Here is a 20,890-nt window from a genome sequence, read left to right as displayed (position 1 = left end):
ACAAAGACTCACGCCTGACAGACCAGATACAGATGAGGTATCTAGAAAGTACGTACACACGTACTGCTCAGGACTGCTCTGCCTTCCAGCTGTTAAAAAACAAAATTCAACAGAGTAAATCGTAAAGATCTTGTTGGCTTTATTCAATGCTTCATGAACCAGGCAGCATCCCATCCAGCAGGTAGAAAGCAGTTGTGCCAAATGAAAGACAGACAGGCAGAAGGGAGCGGGAATGGGGAAGTCGTATCAGGCAAAAGGTAGATTGGTTGTGGCAAAGTTGCTTTCCTTAGGGGCGACAGGGGCTGTGGGGCAGATGACCTCACTAGTGCTGACCAGGCGATTCCTGACTGACTGGTTTAAGATTCCACTTCTGGGAGAGCCGGAACTGTAATTAAGTCGAGTCTCTGTTTGGTGACGTGGAGCTTAGCATAAGCGACTCCATCTGGGGCCTCTTGTCTTGTTTTCAACATGTCTTGTTTTATGTGCAGTGAGTGTCGCTCGTCTGCCTAACGCCAGCTTCCCAACGGGCGAGCGCTCCTCAGTCCCCCTAAACTCTCTGTGTCGGGTTGCCCTGGAGTAACACTGCCTCTGCCTCTGGCTGTGCCCTGATTGGGGTTACCTGTAAGCAATCACCTGAGAAAATGGGGCTCCAGACACCTCCACTCAGAGACAAGGAAATGTATGGGGGCAACTCTGATTACGTGCTCAGCTCCTGAGAAATTACTCAATCGTGAGCGGGAGTCGCTGCTCGCCCGGGACAGGCCCCCTCCTCTGCCCTGGCCCCTGCCCTCCTTCCTGCCCCTTCCCCCGCCTCCTTGCTACGCATAGTGAAAAATACAAATTGTGGGGCAGATAGAGCAACAGAGAATAGCCCAGACAGTGGCATAATCTGGATGGACGATGCTGATTGTACACAGCACTTGGCTCTGAGAATGATCACATGTTTTCACCCAGGCTGGAGAGGATGGTTACTAAATGCAGTGGTCTACCATGTAGACCCAGCAACTCTAGGCAGAAATGCAAATTCCATAAACTATGAAACTTGTGAAGACAATGTTAAAAGTACAGGAGGCCTGTTATCTGTGAAGAAGGCAGAGGGATGGCGGAATGTTGGGCTTGTCAGATGAGACAGAAATGGGAAGAGAGTAAAGACCCCACTGCAGTAAAATTAGGAATCTCTGGGTGTTAGTCAGGGTCCCCCAGAGAGTGAGAACCAATAGGATATGTGTATGTCTGTATAGAAAGGGATTTACTATAAGGAACAGGCTCACGTAATCATGGAGGCTGACAAGTCCCAAGGTGTGCAGTCGGCAGCCTGGAGACCCAGGAGAAGTGATGTTCTAGTTCACATCCTACAACTGGAAAAAGCCGATGTCCCACTCTGAAGGCAGTCAGGCCCACGAATTCTCTCTTACTCAGGGAAGGTCAGCCTTTTTGTTCTATTCAGGCCTTCACCTGATTGGATGGGGCCCACCCACATTGGGGAGAGCCATCTGCTTTACTCAGTCAGACGTTAATCTCATCCAGAAAAACACAGAATAATGTTTGACAACATGTCTGGGCACCCCCATGGCCTAGTCTAGTTGACACATAAAATTAGCGACTGCCCTTGGGTGCATGGAAATGATGAGATCTGTTAACGTGTGTGCCTCTGCCTATTCTTTCTTAGGCCCTGGCGGTGGGTTTGAAGAACTCACCGTTCCCCGGTGGCCAAGGGCACCTCTGCCTTGGTCTGGCTCTGCAGCGTGGGTCCTTTGCGGGATGGTGTCTGTGGCCTGTGGCTTGGGGACAGGATTTCTAGGATACAGGTGAGCCATAGAGGTTTTCAAATATCCTCAGGTCTTTGGGTGGAAAGTCTGGCATTTATAAGGAAATCCCTGTGTTTCTGGCAACTCAGAAAATGCAAGCCCAGATGTGGCTGTTGCCGATGTAGGCTTCATTTCTCTCTCCTCCCCGCTCCACCGCCCTGGGGGTGAAGAGAAACATATGCGCCTGGCCCACTCTAGGATGGCAGCCCGGCCTGGATGGAGTCTCAGATGTTGCAAGAAGCTGCAGGACCCTCACTCAGGAAGTAGGGAACCCAGCTACGGAGCTCCCTAGAGGGCCGGCTTTGAGCCGGGTACACAGGCAAAGAGCATGTCCTTAATGGTCCCCGTCACTTGAAAAAGCAGACCCTGCGAGGCAGAGATTGTGGCGCGTATTTCATAGATTCCATTTCTGTCCCACCACAGCCGCTGCCTCTTGATCTGGTTCCTGGGCTGCTGGGTCCACTGTCAGGACCCCAGGATATTCAGTGTGGCTCCCGTGGACCCACACCGACCTAAACTGTGAAGAGTAACCACAAAACCAAGAAGCTTTCCTCCCAACTCTCCTTTCTCCCAATTGCATGTACTGAATCACTGTGATGATGGGCAACTTACTTAAAACCCCCTCAGTTTGCTCATCTGTGAAACAGGAATATTCCTAGCGCCCAGTTCACAGGGTCTTAGGGGGAGCAGATGAAGCCCTCAGTGCAATGCTGTTAGCACAGCGCCTGCCCCGCTCAGTGCTCAGCAGGTGCGAAGTTCACTGTTATTAGCATCCGCCCATTCTCCTCCGCGTCCCCTCTCTGCGCTCTGTGTGTGGGATTTCTCCTTCCCACTCAGCAGCTTCAGGGCAGGTGACGTCCCCTCTCGGCAGGAAGAGACTCCCCTCTGTTGGGCAGAACAGCACGATGCCCACCCGCACTGCCCCTTCCCCACTGCAGCCCCACTCCTGCCCCCGTCACACTGTCACGAGGGTGTGGGCCCTCCAGCCTGTGTCCCTGTGCTTAGATAGGGTGCTGACGGCGGCTCTCTTCCTGGGGACAGGTTTAGCCCCACGCAGTGTCTGCAGTGGCTGCGCCTGCTGGCCCTCTCGGTGGTGTGCTGTGTTTTCGTCACCCAGCCGCTTATGGTGAGCAGCGCCCTCCAGATTAGAGTCACTTTCCATCAACTGGGACCTGGAAGGGGGATGGCGGCTCCGTTTTGGTGACGTATTGCTTTTCTTCACAGCTTGACTAAGGTGTGTTGAGGAAAAACTGGGAGCCAGGCCTCGTGCGGAGCCGCATGTGGGCCTCTCAGCTAGTCCTCAGACAGATCCCAGCGGGAGGGAGCCTCTTCACCCCCCGTCTTTCATTGGGACCCTGAGACTTGGGGAGCAGAGTCTCTGGCCCAAGGCCTCGCCTGGGGAGTGAGTGGGCCAGAACCAACGCAAGTGACACACTAGTGTGTGTTTAAGCTAGGCCCAGAGTCCCGTCCCACCAGGAAACAAGGGCAGCTCTGGGGCGCACAGACGTGGTGCGGTGACTCCGTGTGTCGCTGTCTCCTTCCAGATCGGCCTCGCGGCATTGGGCTTTGCTTGGAGAAGGAAAGACGACAAGCACTTCTTCACTGAGTCTTTACGTGAAGCTACCAAGGGTCTGGACTCTGAACTGGAAGAACTTTCCAGGACCCGCATGCCCCTTTCTTCAGGCTGCAGCATTCCTGACAGTGCAAGTGAGGTGGAAAAAGTGAGGATACAGTCCGTGCACGTTAACCGGGCTTTACTGAACTGCCTTATGTCCCCATCGTGCGAATCTGAACTCACTCTTGAATTCAAATTCGGTTGTGTTCTGGGAGATGCGTGGATACATTTTAATTCCTTATGCTGCTTTGCATATTCTATGTGATAGCAAGCACGTGGGATCTATTTCCTTACCCTTACCCTAATCCCAGAGAAATCGGAGCACCCAGAACATGAGCTTACTTTAAAGTATTGAAGCAAATGGGACATGTAATTCTTGGCCATGATTTTGGAGAATTTTTAAGTCATATGCATTTCGGTGGACACAGGGAAAAGTTACTCCTTCCTCCCTCCCTCCTTCCTTACTTCTTTCTGAAAGTCAGTCTTTCCTGTTGTGTGTGTGGAGTTCTCCTGCACAGTGTGGATGCCGTGAAGGAAGTGAAAGGTCTCCGGGCCCTCACAAAGAAGTGCACGGGCTTGTTGCTAACCTAGGGCAATGACCTGCAGTAGGCATTGTGTACTTGTGTGGAATGACTAGCAGTCGGCTCCGACCAAGGACACAGTCCCAGGTCACTCACGGACAGACCTCATCCCCACGGCTCCCCATCCCTACTCCCATCCTCTCAGAGGAGACCATGAGCTCCTACTGGCCAAATGGCCACTGTGGTGACCTGTCCGAAGGCTTCCTCCCCTGTAACTCCCAGCCTTACCCGGGACGCCTGATGCTGATGATAAATGTGCGGTGAGTGTCAACTCTGCGCTCGGCTTCTCTCACACACTTTGTTTACGCTTATGGCATCATTTATTCCTTACAACACCTTACGAAGTGGGAGCAGTGTTGCACCCCCTTTTGAAGATGAGTAAAATTGAAGCCTGGAGGCATCAAGTAGCTAGACCAAGGCTCATGAGTAGTAACGTTGGGTCTGGGCTCCAAACCTCAGTCCATCTCACCCCTTTCTCCTGCACCCTCAGCCCAGTGGCATTTGAGAAGCCGCATTGTCCTGGTTTCCCTCCACCTTTCGGATCTGGACTTTCCCGTCTTCTTCAGAGACTCTCTTTCCTTTTCTGTCTCGTGTGCCGCTGCACCTACTGTGCTGCCGTCTACTCCTTCTCTGTCTATAGTCTCAGCCTCGGGGGTAGGACCTTCCCATGAATGCAGCCCTGATCCGGTGCTGGTGCCCCGCTCACCTGACTTCCCGAGGTGTCCAGCAGCCCTGCCATGTCCTTCCTCAGGACTCCGGAAGGTTCTGCACATGTAACTTCCCAATTTAACCTTCCATTGTTTATGAACTTGCCATACATTTCTGAGAGAAAAGACTGCCCCTGATTTGTGAGCTGTCCCAAGTACCCGACCCAGTGCCTGGCTCAGGAGATGTGTGTTGATTGAATGAGTGAGAAATAAACAAATGACTACCTTCCCTGGCTGCTGCCATGCCCTCACCAGACACAAATTTAATATGAAAGTAATGGTGCTTTTTAAAAAAAGGAAAACAGAGGTCATTTCTTGCTAAGACCATACTTCAAAGTGGCTTTTCCACCCTGAGCATCTCTAAGAGAACATACCGTGCAAATGCCAAAAGAATGTCCCCTGTGATTGACAGTGGCAAACAGGCCCCTCAGGTGCAGCCACTGTGTGTGATGGGGCAGTTGGGACCCCCGTCAACAGGCTGGCCCGGGACGGGAGCAGAGTTTGTAACGGATCCACTCCTTTCCCCGACCTGCTTCCCTACAACCTGGTATATGGGATCCGCACAAAGTAATGCTGTCCCCAAACCCTGGTCCCAGTGCAAAGGTAGCAATGCTGCCCTTGCTTGGCCTGGCGGGAATGCCAGGCCCTCTCTCCCTTCCCCGCAGCCCCAGGCTCAGGGCTCCCTCATCCCCACAGGTCTTGGCTGCCCGACAACGAGCACGCCGCCTGCGCTGGGCATGTCCGCCGTCCCCAGCCCAGCTCAGAGTCACCAGGGAGAGGATGAGAAGAGAAATGCGAACTCGAGAGGAGCTGAGGTAGGTGGAGGCCTGCGATGGCTGCTCTGGTCCAGCTCCCCTTTCAAGGGAGGGCCATCAGCATCTGGGAGTCGGGAGCACAGGTGGGAAGCCTTGCTGGCCCCAATGCCACCATTTCAGCTGGACCACCGAGCTCTTCAGTGCGTGGGATGCAGAGAAACTGAACTGCTTGGTTCTGCCAGTAGCAGGGCTGAGAAACTGGTTAAGAAATTTACCCCTCTGGGCCTCAGCTCCCTTATCAATGCAGATGTTCACGCACATAATCAGATTTGATCCCCACCGTATCTATACTTAGCATGCTGCTGGGGACTTCTGCTTGTCCAACTAGGGTACACACGGGTGCAGGAAGGCATAAGAAAAATTAAACACCTCTTCCTGGTGCATCAATTTAGCCCAATGACAAGTATTTATAAAATAGTTTAATGTTAAAATACAAACAGATACATTATGGTACTCAAGGCGAAATCTGCTTGATTTTTTTTTAGATAAAACACAAAACTTAAGAAATAGCACGCTCATGACAAACCTCTGCAGCTTAGACCTCAGACCCGTTTCTCTCAATGGTACCCATTCTCCCACCTCATCCATGGTGGATGTTGGGTTGAACTACTGTAAGGAGCCTTATATACACACTAGCTGAAACTTTTTCTAAATTCCAAACATTATTTGGTGTGTCTCAAATCCTTCTGATGTAGTTGGTCAAGGATTTGGGAATTCCTGATATTTTTCCAAATGTAGTTTAGTTAAAGCGTGCAATGGAACCACCTCCAGCTGTCTTCTTAAAGACTCCTTCAGTACAGTGTGGGGCACCATTAGAATGTCACGTTCAAAGGAGAGTGGGAGAGGATGGAAGAAGAGGAAGTGGAGCTGTGGCAAGGGTTTTAATCTTGCCAAATCTCCCCACAAAAATGAAGCAATTAGATAGCAGAACAAAACCCACAGAACACATGCATTTTAACAAAACGAGATGAGGAGTTGTCCTCCACAGGCCCCCAAAGGCAGGTGGGACAAACCAGTGAGCACCCGGAGACCTGTAGCTGGGCATTCTACAGAACCAGGCAGAAGGAAGTGCTGGGGTGCTGACAGCCTGAGAACTGGAGGACCCTAGGCGCCACAGGCATTATTCATGGGCAATGTGGGGGGTTCCTCTGAGACTCCCACTCCCAGGTGAGGGCAAGCCTGCAAGTCTGGAGCCAGCCAGCCAGCTGAGCCCTAGAAACTAACCAAGCCCGGCTATGCCCAGGCCCCGCCTCACACAGAGGGAGGGGAAGACACTGGGGCAGCGCCCAGACCCAGCAGGACAGGCAGGCCCAGAGAGAGCTGTGGGAGACAGCAGACTGGGAGAGAGGCAAACCAGCCTTTTTGCCTATGACAGCAATAAATTATGGAAAATCGCACAAAAACAAACAAACAAAATAATATAGACAGTAAGGAAATTTAGTAAAGAAGCAGGTTATAAAATTAAAATACAAAACCCAATATCCTTCTGTACCCAAGTGCAAGCCAGGAAAAGATGCAACAGAGACTCCATTCAACGCAGCACATAAATAAAATACAGTGAAAGCACTTAGGCATGATCTTAAGAAGAAATGTACAATACTTATATAGGAAGACCTGAAAAACACAAATATAGACAAAAGCAAAGGAAACACGCTCCATGTTCTTGACTAGGAAGACACAATGTCATGTCTTCCTAAGTTCTCTCTAAAATCCATTTATGAATTTAATACAATCCCAATAAAATGCCATCAGATTTTATTTCCTAGTTCTGCTCAATTATAAAGTTACTTTGGAAGAACAAACACAAATAGCCAGCCAGGAAACCCTGACCAGGCAGAGCAAGGAGGTGAGGCTAGCTCTGCTCCACGACGGTAAAGCGGGCTGCAGCCCTCTGCTCCAGGAGAGGGGCCTTGGGCACTTGAATAACAACAGCTCCATGCAGCAGAAGAGGAAACCCAGACACGAATGCCAAAGTGAATACGTGATAAGGTGGCATTGCAAATCTTTGTAGAAGGTGGAATTTTTCATAAGTGGAATTGGGATAACTGAATACTCATATGGAAAACAATAAAATTGGATGCTTCATCACACCATACACAGGTAAAGTCCAACTGGATAAAGCTTTAAATGTAAAAAGCAAAACCATACAAGTTCTAGAAGAAAGCATGAGTAAGTTCCTCTGTGACCTGTGAGTGAGAAAAACTTCCAGGGCCAGCTCGGTGGCCGAGTGGTTAAGTTTGCGCGCTCCGCTGCGACGGCCCAGGGTTCGGATCCTGGGCGCGGACATGGCACTGCTCGTCAGGTCACATTGAGGCGGCGTCCCACATGCCACAACTAGAAGGACCCACAACCAAGATATATAACTCTGTGCGGGGGGGTGGGGGGCGGGTTGGAGAGATAAAGCAGAAGAAGAAAAAAAAAGATTGGCAACAGTTGTTAGCTCAGGTGCCAATCTTTAAAAGAAAAAAAAAAGGAAAAACTTCCATATGACTAAAAATCCAGAAACAAAAAGGGAAAAGAAAAATAAGTTGGTGACATAAAACTTGAAGAAGAAAGAAAACCAAACTGTGGCAAATGATACTGTGCAAAGTAAAGATAATGACAAGGAGAAAATATTTGTAACAAAGGTCTCATCTGAGTATATAAAAAGGTTCAAAAAATGAAAAGGACCAACAACTCTTCAGAACAAAAAATGGGCTCGAGAAGTGAATAGACAGTTCACAGAAAAAAAGAAATGCAAATGGCACCTCCACTTACAGGAAGAGAAGTGCCAATTAAAACTGAAAATCCAAAATTTGACTGCGTTCTCTGGTTGGTGAGCTTGTGGAAAACAGGTGCCATCCCGCAGTGCTGGTGTGAAGGTAAAATGGTAGCGCCCCTGTGGGCGAATTTGGAAATCTCCAACACAGTTATAGGAGCATTCACCCTTCACCCAGCATGCCCACTTCTAGGGATCACTCTTAAATTAGCAAAAACACGAGAGGACCCAGGCACAAGACAAGTGGTGCAGGACCTGTTATAATAGGAATAGCCTAGAAATAACCCAGATCTCTTCTGAGGGGACCAGAACGCAGTGGAGCAGTGCTCGGCTACAAAAACACACGAGGACCATCTGTGCACACTTGGGGAGAACTCTCCGGAGTCTGCTCCAGGAGAGAGGCAGGGTGGAGAGGAAGGTGCAGGTGCTGCCAACCCTTAGTGGAAGAAGATAGACATCTAATTCATGTGCATCCACTTATCCTAAATAAAACAAACAAGGAGAGAGAGCCCGTACCACTTTAGAAAATAGTTACTTATGGGGGAGGGAAGGAATATAATTTTCAAAACTTTGTGTTAAAATTTAAAAATTTGACTTTACAAGTCTAGTCCCTAAGGACGTAAAAAAAAACACCTAGGGAAAAAAGTTGTACAGGTATTATTTACTAGCTGTATTGTTAGGGGAGAGTTGGTATCTTTATTCCGATTATTGATTCATAGTGAGATAAAACAAATGAGGAATTCCATGACTTTCTAATTCTGCCGTTCCTGGTAACCTTGAAAGTGGGATTCTTGGTGTGGGAGAAAGGAGATACAGACTTGAGTTCAAAAGAGTTAAAACCCTGTAGTCCTGAATTTGAACTGAAATTATAAGTACAAAATAATATTATTTTTTTTAAGGAAAAAAATGTTTTTCCAGGTGTGTCTGCTAAGAAAAGGTCTAAAAACAACTCAGGAGCAGTGGGCACCCCCTAGCACCTACATCCTGGTCTACAAATACCATTTTCCACCAAAAAGAACTAGGAATCATTGGAATTCCTGATTTCAAGTCTGTGATAGAAAATGTAGAAGATAAGTCTGGAATATTTCTTAAGCAAGGAAGCAGTTAATGACTACTGGAGTCAGAAGCCAATTTGTAGAGGTTCACTTGGGTCAAAGATGGGGTAATTTGACATCCAATCAGGAACAGTAACTGTAACGAATTGGAACTGTAACGAACATCAAATGTACATAAAGCCATGAGTTTGTGATGATGCCAAAAATGTAATTGATCAGTGTTGGCGGATGTTCAGGAACCAACTTTAAAAAAACTGGTGATGAAGTATCAACCCCGTCTTTCCTATGCAAATACGCCCCCCGGGAAATCGCATAAAGGAGAGGGGGTATTTCTCATTATAGAGATATTCCAGCTAATGGACGAAGCCAAAATGATCGAATTAGAACCTGACCATTTTTGTAACCTTTAATGAATGAATGAGTCTAAGCATTAATTTATCAACAACAGCCAATACAAAAAAGAGAGGCAATCAGGCATTGTGTGTCTCCTGATCGAAAACATACATCACCTATGGGGTAACCTGCTCAAAACAGCCCAGTCTTCATCCGATCGAGCTTTTGTGCCCACTGGCAGTTTTCAGTGAGAGCACACTCAGCAGGTCCCCACGGGAAGCAAGCCTGTGAGAGATCTACAGCACAAAGAGCCAGTTTTCTCAACAAATAAACTGCAAAAAAACCAAAAAGAGATGGAAATGCTACCTATAGATTAAAAGAGACATGAGAAGAAAATAGTTAATGTAATCCACCATGTTAACAGATGAAGTTTAAAAAATCGTATGATCATCTCAAGAGATGCAGAAAAAAAGCAATTGACAAAATTGGACATTCGGTCATGAAAAAAGAAACCTCAGCTCTCAGCAAAGTAGGAATAGAAGGGAGCTCCCCTAAACTAATAAAAGGTGTCTATGAAAACCCTACACCTCGCCTCAGACTGAATGGCGAGACAGCGAGTGCTTTTTAAGATCAGAAACAAGGCAAGCTTGTCCTCTCTCACCACTCCTACTAAACCTCATAGTGGAAGTCCTAAGCAGCGCACCAGGCAAGGAAAAGAAATTAAAAGCTTACAGATTTGAAAGGAAAAAATAAAGAAGTTCATTGGCAGATGACGTGAATAGTCTATGCAGAAAATCCCAAATAATCTATGAAAAAGGCTCCAAGAACTAAAAGGTAAATTTAGAAAGGTTGCAGGATAAAAGTCAACGTAAAGTCAATCATGTTCCTATATACCAGCAATGAATGATTGGAATTTAAAATTTGAAAAGCAATGTCATTTACAATAGCACCAAAGACATGAAGTACATAGATATAAACCTAAGAAAACATGCAGAATGTGTATGCTGAAAACCACAAAGCGCTAACAAAATAAATCTAAGAAGATCCTATTAAATGGAGAGAGATACGGTGTTCATTGATTGGAACACTCAATACATCCAGTAACTCTTTCCTTAACAGGGCTCCATTCTGAGAAATGTGTCCTTAGGCAACTTTGTCATTGTGCAAACATCATAGAGCATGTCTACACAAACCTACATAGTATAGCCTACTACAGACCTAGGCTATATGGGACTAATTTTATGGTCCGTGTTTGATGGAACATCATTATGCGGTGCATGGCTGTAGTGTCAAGGTGTCAGTTCTTTCCAATTTGATCTGCAGATTCAATGCAATCCTAACAAAAATCCTGCAAGCTTTTTTATAGGTATTGACAAGCTGATTCTAAAATTTACGTGGGAAACAAAGGAACTAGACTAACCAAGCAATTTTGAAAAAGAAGAACAAAGTGGAAGGACTGACACTACCCGACTACAGGACTTACTACAAAGCGACAGTAACGAAGACAGTATGGAATTAGTGACACAACAGACACGTAGATCAGGAACAGAATAGAGAGCCAGAAATGGACCACACAAATTTGCTCGTTCTAAAAGGCACAGAGGCAACCCAATGGAGAAAGAAGAGGCTTCTTCAAAAATGGTACTAGAAAATTGGATGTTATTTGCACATACACACATATCTCACACTTTATACAAAAATTTCCACCTGGGCATTTAAAAACCACTTCCATTAAAAATGTTTTGCCAGGTCTGTGAGGATGCTAACTTTAAAATTTCTTTCTTGTAGAGACATTTGCATGTACATCCTCATGCTGCTCCTGCATTTGTTTATAATTCATGGGAAATTCTCTGGGGATGAATATTCTCTCAATCGAGCCATCCAAAATGAATTTACAAGGTAAGAAGTTTCGGCAAACCTGTCTGGTCCTGGGGCCACTGCACGAGGAATGATGTGTTCACGGCGAGCATATGCCCATGGGGGCCCAGAGCTCAGGGTTCCGGAGTGAGGGTGACTCTAATCTTTGTCTGCTGATACAGACAGACTGTCAGGAAGGGACCCTGCAGACCGTGCAATCACCCCCTTGGGACAGTTTACCTTTGCGAGACGGAGGCGCAGAGAAGACCCTTCTCCACTGTCCCTCACAGGAAACATGGAAAAGGTTGTCAGACTGACTCGGGGACACTGTTTTCCCAGTGTTAATAGGAGGCCTCCATTTGCAGACTTTGGGCGTGTTCATAGCATCTCATTTTGGTAAATAGTGGAACAATGATATTTTAAAAGCACCTTAAGGTGGGGGAGCCTAGATGCTGTGCCAAAACTGGGTTTCACAATTTCTTTTTTGCTGAAGACATCTGAGTTCTTCAGTCAAAGGATGTTGTTGCAATTCACAATCAATGACAGCCAATTTCAAACAGTTGTAATACTCCCTCTAGTTCTCTACCATTTCTCAAGTGTTCATTTGTTTCTGGTTTTTAATTTTTTTTTATTTTCAGGACTTTTTAAAGTCTTTGTTTTCTTTTTTTCCAAGTAGTTTTATTGGGATTATGATGGTTTATAACATTGTGTAATTTCGGGTGTACATTATTATTTACCAATTCCTGAATATACTTCATCATGCTCACACCTAAAAGTCTAATTTTTATCCATCACCATACATATGTGCCCCTTTATCCCTTTCACACACCCTCAGCCCCCTTCCCGTCTGGTAACCACTAATCTGTTCTCTTTATCCACGTATTTGTTTATCTTCCCCATATGAGTGAAGTCATGCAGTATTTGTCTTTCTCTGTCTAGCTTATTTCGCTTAACATCATAACCTCAAGGCCCATCCATGTTCTTGCAAATGGGACAATTTTGTCTTTTTTATGGCTGAGTAGTATTCCATTGCATATGTAATACATATATACCACATCTTGGTCCCTTCATGCATCCATCTACAGAAGGGCGCTTGGGTTGCTTCCACATCTTGGCTATTGTGAATAATGCTGCAATGAGCCTAGGGGTGCATAAATCTCTTTGGATCATTGATTTCAAGTTCTTTGGATAAATACCCAGTAGTGGGATAGCTAGATGGCTATTTTTAATTTTTTGAGAAATCTCCATACTGCTTGCCATAGTGGCTGTACCAGGTTGCACTCCCACCATCAGTGTATGAGGGTTCCCTTTTCTCCTCATTGTCTCCAATATTTGCTGGGTTTTTTCTTGGTAATTATAGCCATCCGACACTTGTAAGGTGATATCTCATTGTAGTTTTGATTTGGATTTCCCTAATAATTAGACATGTTGAGCATCGTCTCATGTGTCTGTTGGTCATCTGTGTATCTTTCTTGGAAAAATGTCTGTTCATATATTCTGCCCATTTTTTGATCAGGTTGATTTGTATGAGTTCTTTATATATTTTGGAGATTAACCGCTTGTCTGATAAATGATTTGCAAATATTTTCTCCCAGTTGGTGGGTTGTCTTTCCATTTTGTTCATGGTTCCCTTTGCTTTGCAGAAGCTTTTCAGTCTGATGTAGTCCCATTTGTTAACTTTTTCTTTTGTTTCCCTTGCCTGAGTAGACACGGTATTCAAAAAGATGCTGTTAAGACCAATGTCAAAGAGTGTACTGTCTATATTTTCTTCTAGGAGTTTTATGGTTTCAGGTCTTAAATTCAAATCTTTAATACATTTTGAGGTAAATTTTGTGTATGGTGCAAGATAATGGTCTACTTTCATTCTTTTGCATGTGGCTGTCCAGTTTTCCCAACACCATTTATTGAAGAGACTTTTTTTTCTCCATTGTGCGTTCTTGGCTCCTCTGTCAAAGATAAGCTGTCCATAGATGTGTGGTTTTATTTCTGGGCTTTCAATTCTGATCCATTGATCTGTTTGTCTGTTTTTGTGCCAGTGCCATGCTGTTTTGATTACTATAGCTTTGTAGTATGTTTTGAAGTCAGGGATTGTGATGCCTCCAGGCTTGTTTTTTTGTTCTCAGGATTGCTTTGGCTATTTGAGGTCTTTTGTTGTTCCATATAAATTTTTGGATTCTTTGTTCTATTTCCGTGAAGAATGACACTGGGATTCTGATTGGGATTGCATTGACTCTGTAGATTGCTTTAGATAGTATGGACATTTTAACTATGTTTATTCTTCCAACCAGTGAAGATGGAATATCCTTCCATTTCTTTATGTCTTCTTCAATTTCTTTCAATAATGTCATAGTTTTCAGTGTACAGATCTTTCACCTCCACACGGGTGCTCATTCCCGCCACTCCTATTCAGCATAGTACTGGAGGTATTGGCCAGAGCAATTAGGCAAGAGAAAGAAATAAAAGGATTACAAATTGGAAAGGAAGAAGTGAAACTTTCACTATTTGCAGATAACATCATTCTATATACAGAAAACCCTGAAGAATCCACCAGAAACCTAATAAAAGTAATCAACCACTACAACAAAGTTGCAGGGTACAAAATCAATTTTAAAAAACTAGTTGCATTCCTATACACTAACAATGAAGTAGCAGAAATAGAAATCAAGAATACAATCCCATTTACAATAGCAACAAAAAGAATAAAATCATCTGTTTCTTCTTACTTTATAGAGTAGTAATGTTCATCGTAGGTAAACATGGAAGAACTGAAAATTAGAAAGCAGAAAAATTTTCAACATAGTAGCACCCAGAGGCAAGCACTGACAACATTGTGTTGTGTCTATTTCTTCTCCACGTCAGTGTTTCTGAAATTGGGTGGCGAGCTATGATCCATGCATACATTTAGTACAGCATTCCTTTGTTATTGAAAGTTGTTATTCAATCAATGGTCAGACTTTATTTTCACCTGCCAAAAATAGTCAGTCTGATAGTTCTTTCAAAGCAGTGAAGTGCATGATCTGAATTCATATTAACTCTTTACTATAGTTTCAGAGGTAGGAAATAAAATAATGTGTTCCAAAGTTTACTTTCTCTGGAGAATATTTAAAAACACATTCCTGCAGTTTTCCTGTGAAGATGTTGCCTTTGACTAAGTAATTTAATCTTACGTAAATTATTTTTGCTGAATTTTTTGGCATGGGTAGGTGGCCAGCAAATCTATTTAATATTATCTGTTATTTAAGGACATGTTTATTTCTATCTTCTACAAGAGAGAAGATGACTGATACCCACCCAGATAATGGTGAGCAAGTGTAGATTTCGGATCCACTAGTAAAGTAGGAGCTGTAAGTTCTTGTTCACGAGTCTGGACTCTCCATAACTCAGTAATCCAACTTTTTACTAGTGAAACTTCTGGCAGTAAAATGAAGTGGTATTTTCTGCCTCCTCATTTGCAAAAAGAGCAAGCAGCTCTTTCTGTTAATGGCCAACTTCTCACCTCTCCCACCTGTGCAGGTGCACAGTTTGTGCCGGCAGGTGGCGCTGTGTGCAAGACAAAGTGACCGTTTGGGTGGTTCTGTCCGGAAATGAGACTCTAAACCTGAAAAATTTCTGGCTTTGCCAGTTTATTTTTTATTTCACATTTTGTAAGTCAGCATTACTTGATGTATTTCTCATATGAATTTTTGCCTCTTGATACTCAAATCAGAAATATTGCAGCTGAGATAATATTTGTGTGGTGTCTCATGTGCCGAGCAGTACATTTGCTTGGGTTAATGGCTCAGAGGCTGACTCCCCGCTGGTTTGCGTAGACCAGTGTTTCCCCAGGAATCAAAATCTCACTACTTCTAGACACTCTGTCCACCGGGCAGGGATATTTATGTGTCCTGGTTTATAATGGGTTGTTCAAAGCTGACCCTCTCCCCTCCCCCAGGACCTGATCCTGAACCATGAGCAACTCCTTAGGGTTTAATACTTGCCGGCATCCTAGATAGAGCTAAAGCACAGTAGGAAATGGATTAAGTCAAATCAGGGGCTGGGCTTCTAGCTCCAATCCAGTCACCAGGAGACTTTTGGCAAGTCCTCTGACTCTGGCCTTGGTATCTTCAGCCATAAAGTGAGGCGGTTGGGCTGCTTGATTTCCTGTGTCTTAACAAAAAATTATCATGCTACTGGATTCTGTCTCTAAGTTTTACTTGAAGTCTTTCTGAACTCAATAAAGTCTTCATGAAATTCCAAGTAAAACAAAAATAAACCACCAAATAAAGCACAGATAAATGAAATAGTCACACTATCCAAGAGCCATAAACGGAAAACAACTGCTGACTTTATGATCTGCATTGTTGAGCTAGTTTTGTAGGCCTGTTTTATTGAATTGCTCTGATTAACAGAGCAGGAGAATATTCTTGGATGGTTTGGTTCACTCCTGCACTTCAAGCGTGTCATAAACGAGGTGTGAGATGCACACAGTCTGAGTGTGGGACGCCTGTCTCTGGGTCACATTCAAGTCTTTCTTGACTTCGTTTCTTTAATGTCATCCCAACAGGGAGCAAGTGTCGCAAAGCGATAATATTTCCCCCCAAATTGTGCAGAATCAACATGGCTTTAAAGGTCTATAATTCTATATTTTTTTAAAATGCAGACTATGGAGCACATTATAAATGTACAGTTTGTCTGTCAAATAGTCTTGCTTCCCAGAGCAGATCATTAAGACTGTTGAAAATCGGCCACCACCTTCACCTCTCTCTTCTCTCTTCCCTGGCTCCCACTCTCTTTGCCCCTCTGATTCGTCCATTCTTATCCTTCCCCTGAATGAGTTTGTGAATATTCACGGGGCTGTGTCTACTTCTGTCATGCCGCCCATCTCCATGTTCTCGTGTATTCTCCTTCCTGCGTGCCTCTTTCCTTACCCCACCCTCCGGATGCTCTGGCAGGTCTCCAGCTTTCTCTGAATTTGACACATAGTTAGACCAAGGTTTCTGAGCGATGTGGAAAGTGGATAACAAGCACCCAGTAAAGGAATGCGTAAAAATGTGTACACCAGTGAAAACTCAAGGTCGTGAAAGGATGGGAGATGATGCCTCTGTAAGGAAACAGAAATAAGACCAGTAAGATAAGTTAGCTCACCACACTTTTATTTCCATATGCTCTGGACAGTGTTTAATATATTTACAATATATATAAATTGGTGGTTAAGATTATTTGCTTCTCTATTAATCTATACAGTAATGACATATTGTTAATATATCACTAACATAACATTTCTTTGTCTTTGATTTCTTTCCCTTTTATATTGTCCAGTTTTGGTCATAAATATCAGGGGTTTTTTGAGCTTTACTGAGGTTTCACAGATGAATAGCATTGTGAGATATTTAAAGTGTACATCGTGATGATTTGATACAGGTAAACATTGTGAAACGACTCCTCCCATCTAGTTAACACATCCATCACCTCACTTACCTCACATATTTATCTCTTTTTTTTTGGTGAGAACATTGAAGTTCTACTCTGTTAGTAAATTTCAATTACACAATACAGTGTTATCAACTATAATGGCTATCAGGTTTTAAAACACTTCTAATTTATCTCCACAATCGGCCCTCAGTCAGCAATGAGTATCTTGAGAATCTGCTGCCCACACTTGCCCGTAACATAGTCTCCGTGGTCTGCTGGCAAAAGTTTAACAGGTGGCTCGACGGGAACAAAAGCACTGATCTGTAGCATCTGCCCGCCACTCCCTGTGGTGTAAATACTCCCACCGTGGTCTGGTTCACACCACCAGCGGGACGTCACTGAGCACAGAGCTGGGAAGAGATGCGCACAGCTGACTCTCAGGAGCCGGTTGGAGCAGGTTGGAGCCGATTGGAGCTGGTTGGAGCTGATTGGAGCTGGTTGGAGCTGGCTCCGGCACCCCACTGAGGAAAGCTCCACTTTGCTCTCCAGTCTAGTTAACCAAACCGCTGTGCCACTTGGAGAACTCACAGCCAGTTCATTCTTTGATGTGGTCTAGATTTGGGTGCTGGCACAAACAGGACAGTTAAAATCTGTACTTGGATGACTTGAGTTTATATCCTTTTCGAACTCCTTCTCACTTTCCAACAGTATTGCTTTCCCTGGGAAGTACTTTGGTCGCCTTCCTATTTAATGGAGAGAGGCCAGGATGAAAGAGCCACATCAGACCCCCTTCTCTTTGCTGTGGGGTGTTGATGAGCTCACTATCCTTGCCTTTACTTGGTGTCCCTTAGCGCAAAGCCACAAGCGAGGAAGACTTTTAGAGCTACGTGAGAAGTACTTGACTTTCTCTGAGGAAATTTATTTTTTCCTGTTCCCTTTGTCTGCAGCTTGGAGCCAAATCGCTATGCTCCGAATGCTGCTCTGTGCAGCCCCGGCCCATGCGTGCGGCTTTCTCGCACTGTCTGAGCAAGCTCAAATGATCAATCTAGTCAGTTTGAAATGATTTCAGTGCTCCTTTAGATCAGTGCCTGGTTGGCAAATGAAACCAATATTTGGCAGGCATAATAAGTAAGTTAATTGGAAAGAAACAGACTACTCTGGTTGACTCCCTACGATGAGCCAACGCAGCCCTTGGTCTGTGCCTTCTCCCCTAACACTCGCGGCCGTCTTGGGAGACAGGAGTTTGCTGTTGTTCTGGGCTTTTTTTTTGGCTGGGGAAAGGAAGGACAAATGCCATGCCCAGCAGGCAGTAGTGTAGAGAGAGGACTGTGTCCACCTGTGGGTCCCAGCTCCTGGCTCTCTGCTCCTCTCCCAGCGCTCACGATACACCGGCCTCCACCCCCTTCCTTCGCTCCCAGGCACGTGCCGTCCAGGCCTTTGCCTCACCGTCTCCTGCCCCCACACCTGGAACACCCTCTCTCAATTGTCCTTGTGGCTCACCTTTCATTGCCTTCAGGTCTTTGCTGAAACACCATCTCGTGCTAAACTGTTCCATAACCTCCTGAACTTTTAAAATTTCCGCCTGCCCACCCACCATTTCTGTCTCTCCTGCTTAGTTTTGTCTCCTTAACGTTTATTACTAACATAGCATATGTTTTGCTTGTTGTTTCTTGTTTCTTTGTCCAAAAGGAGGCAGGGATCTGATTGTCTATTTCCCCAGTGCCTAGAAGAGCGGCCGGCGCATAGTCATTGCACAATAACGTCTGTTGAGTGGATGAACTGTTAGTGGAATGAATCCCCTGTTGCATCTGCTCACCTGCTGCTAAGGAGCAAAGTGCATCCCAGGGTTTTGTACCTCACACTGCAGATGACTTTGGTTTAATTCCTGCAGAGTACCTGAAATTTATACTAGAGGAAAAGAACTATTTGTTTCTGGCCTTGCCTTAAGAAGCGCCAGGAGCTCCTCCAGTAGCCTGAGAAGCGTGGATGAGTGGTGGGACTGGAGCCTGACCACGCTGCTGGACGGCCTGTACCAGGAAAGCTCCTTCACAGCCGGCACACTGGGCGCTCAGGTGGGTTCCATCTGCTCTTCCCAGTGACGTCAAAGGAAAGCCATGTCACAGTGGGGCAAAATAATAAAAAAATACTTGACCTGCAACACTGTGTGGTTTCTTGAATGATTGCTAGGTTGCAAGGCCAGCAGCTGTCCGCTCGGGTGCACGTCACACCAGAGCTCCTGTTCCTTTCTGGGCCCCACATGCCTCTGCTCCACCCCCTTAGCTGCACAAGCTTCTCTACCTTCCTGCACCTGCCAGGCCAGAGCTGGGCGCACAGGTGTGGCGGGTCCACAGGAGCTCTTGGGCCGGTGCAGTTGGAAGGCTTGTTCACTATGCAATATGCTGTGATGCAGGGACAGCAGAGAAGGAGCAAACAGCTAAGATGGCAGCATCCAGGAAGCTTCCAGAAGGAGGCAAGTCTTTTCCCAAATTCCGAAGAAAAGTTCTCAGTGAATATGCATTTTGTGTGCTAACCCCATTCCTTGCTTATCTTTTATTATCCACTTTAAAAATCAAATAATCAAATGACTTTGTTCTGCATCCCTCAAACACTTCAGTGCTAATTCTACTTTTGTTGTATTCTCGGTAATTGCATTCGATGACACTGGAGAAACTTTAGAAAAAGATAGAAAGATGTTCTGAGTTGGTGCAAAGATTAGGGAGGAAGCTGCGTCTTCCTGAGAATGTTGTTAAGTCCTTAGAGTGTTTTGAAAGGAAAGTGAAGCCTGGCCTCTGGTCTGGGCGCTGAAGCTGGCCAGAGCACACCACTTGTTAGCGCTGCTGGTCGCGATATTCCGGGTCTACAGGACAGCCAGGCACCTTCATTTTTCTTCTTCTTCCAGCCCGGAGCCCTTGGAGGAAAGTTCTACCTAACAGGCCCTTCGGTCATTAAACAGATGAAAGTTCCTCCTGGCAGTTTATGTGAGGTGAGATGCTCTCTTCCTTTTTACTTCTAAAAATAAATTGAATTAGGAAAGTCTAGGAGACGTTGGGCAGGAGCCCAGCAGACCATTTTACTCTCCTGGGAGAGAGCCTGGCTGTGACGGGGACCGTCAGCCACGTGGGGAGAGCCGGGCCTTCTCCTTCCTTCCCTTCTCCTCTCGCCAAACTCTTCCCCAAATTGTCTTCCTGTCCTGGCTATCTGTGCAAAACCAGGACATTTCTATCTGAAATATCTAAAATAGACTATCACATACCTTTTCCAAACGGGGGTGGGGTATGTGAAGAGGGGCACTTACCTGTACCACCCGGTGACAGAAACCCTGCTGACATCCCAGCCCAAGGCTGGCGGGCGCCACAGGTGCAGCCACCATGGTGGAGCTGTGATCCTTCTGGTGCAACCTAGAGCCTGGGGACCACGAGGGGCCTCTGAGGGGAGCAGGGGGCCATGTTTCAGGACAGCATGTGTACCCGTGTGTGCCAGGGCTTGGAAACCCCAGGATGCAGGGCAGACTTTGGAATATGCATCTGATTCTTCCAATCCGTGGTTTCTCCTACAGCTTCCCAGCCCGCCATCAGCACACATCGAAGGCTCTCTTCCTACACATAACCCCACGGTTGGAAGCCCTGAATCTCCCTCTGTGATAGATCCAGAGATCCAAAGAGTGGCCCTGAGTGGCCCTGGGGGCTGCAGGGAGGACTGTGTGCTCAGCCTGGGCAGGACAAGGTCAGTGTGACTCAGAGGGTGAGCTCCATCCACACTTGCCAGTTGTCGGCTCCAGCACGGAGCTGGTGCATGGACGAGAGGCGGCACGCCACGGCCAAGGCTGGAGCAAGGCCTATTACTACTGTGAGATGATGGGAGTCGCTTGCCCGGGGCCAGGTAGTTAAGTCACAACAGAAGTAAAATGCAAACTCAGGCCTTCAGTCTCTATGTGCATGAGAAGAGACAAAGCCGAACATTCCTTCGGAAT

The 20,890-nt window shown here is 45.8% G+C and overlaps 1 protein-coding gene across 1 annotated transcript in view; it reads left to right on the top strand.

The window, feature by feature from the left end:
• The window catches only part of PKD1L1 (polycystin 1 like 1, transient receptor potential channel interacting), a 116,124-nt gene that overhangs the window by 81,868 nt on the left and 13,366 nt on the right, over positions 1-20,890 (top strand). Inside the window, exons 37-44 of the mRNA XM_023639041.2 lie at positions 1,670-1,808; positions 2,850-2,934; positions 3,353-3,529; positions 5,408-5,526; positions 11,461-11,571; positions 18,812-18,992; positions 19,820-19,903; positions 20,477-20,643. Coding sequence (XP_023494809.1) covers positions 1,670-1,808; positions 2,850-2,934; positions 3,353-3,529; positions 5,408-5,526; positions 11,461-11,571; positions 18,812-18,992; positions 19,820-19,903; positions 20,477-20,643 — 1,063 coding nt within the window. The remainder of the gene's footprint in view (positions 1-1,669; positions 1,809-2,849; positions 2,935-3,352; positions 3,530-5,407; positions 5,527-11,460; positions 11,572-18,811; positions 18,993-19,819; positions 19,904-20,476; positions 20,644-20,890) is intronic.

This window comes from Equus caballus, chromosome 4 (genome assembly GCF_041296265.1).
Source record: "Equus caballus isolate H_3958 breed thoroughbred chromosome 4, TB-T2T, whole genome shotgun sequence".
NCBI lineage: Eukaryota > Metazoa > Chordata > Mammalia > Perissodactyla > Equidae > Equus > Equus caballus.
Note: the sequence above shows the minus strand (reverse complement) of the source record. Positions and strands in the feature narration are given on the sequence as shown.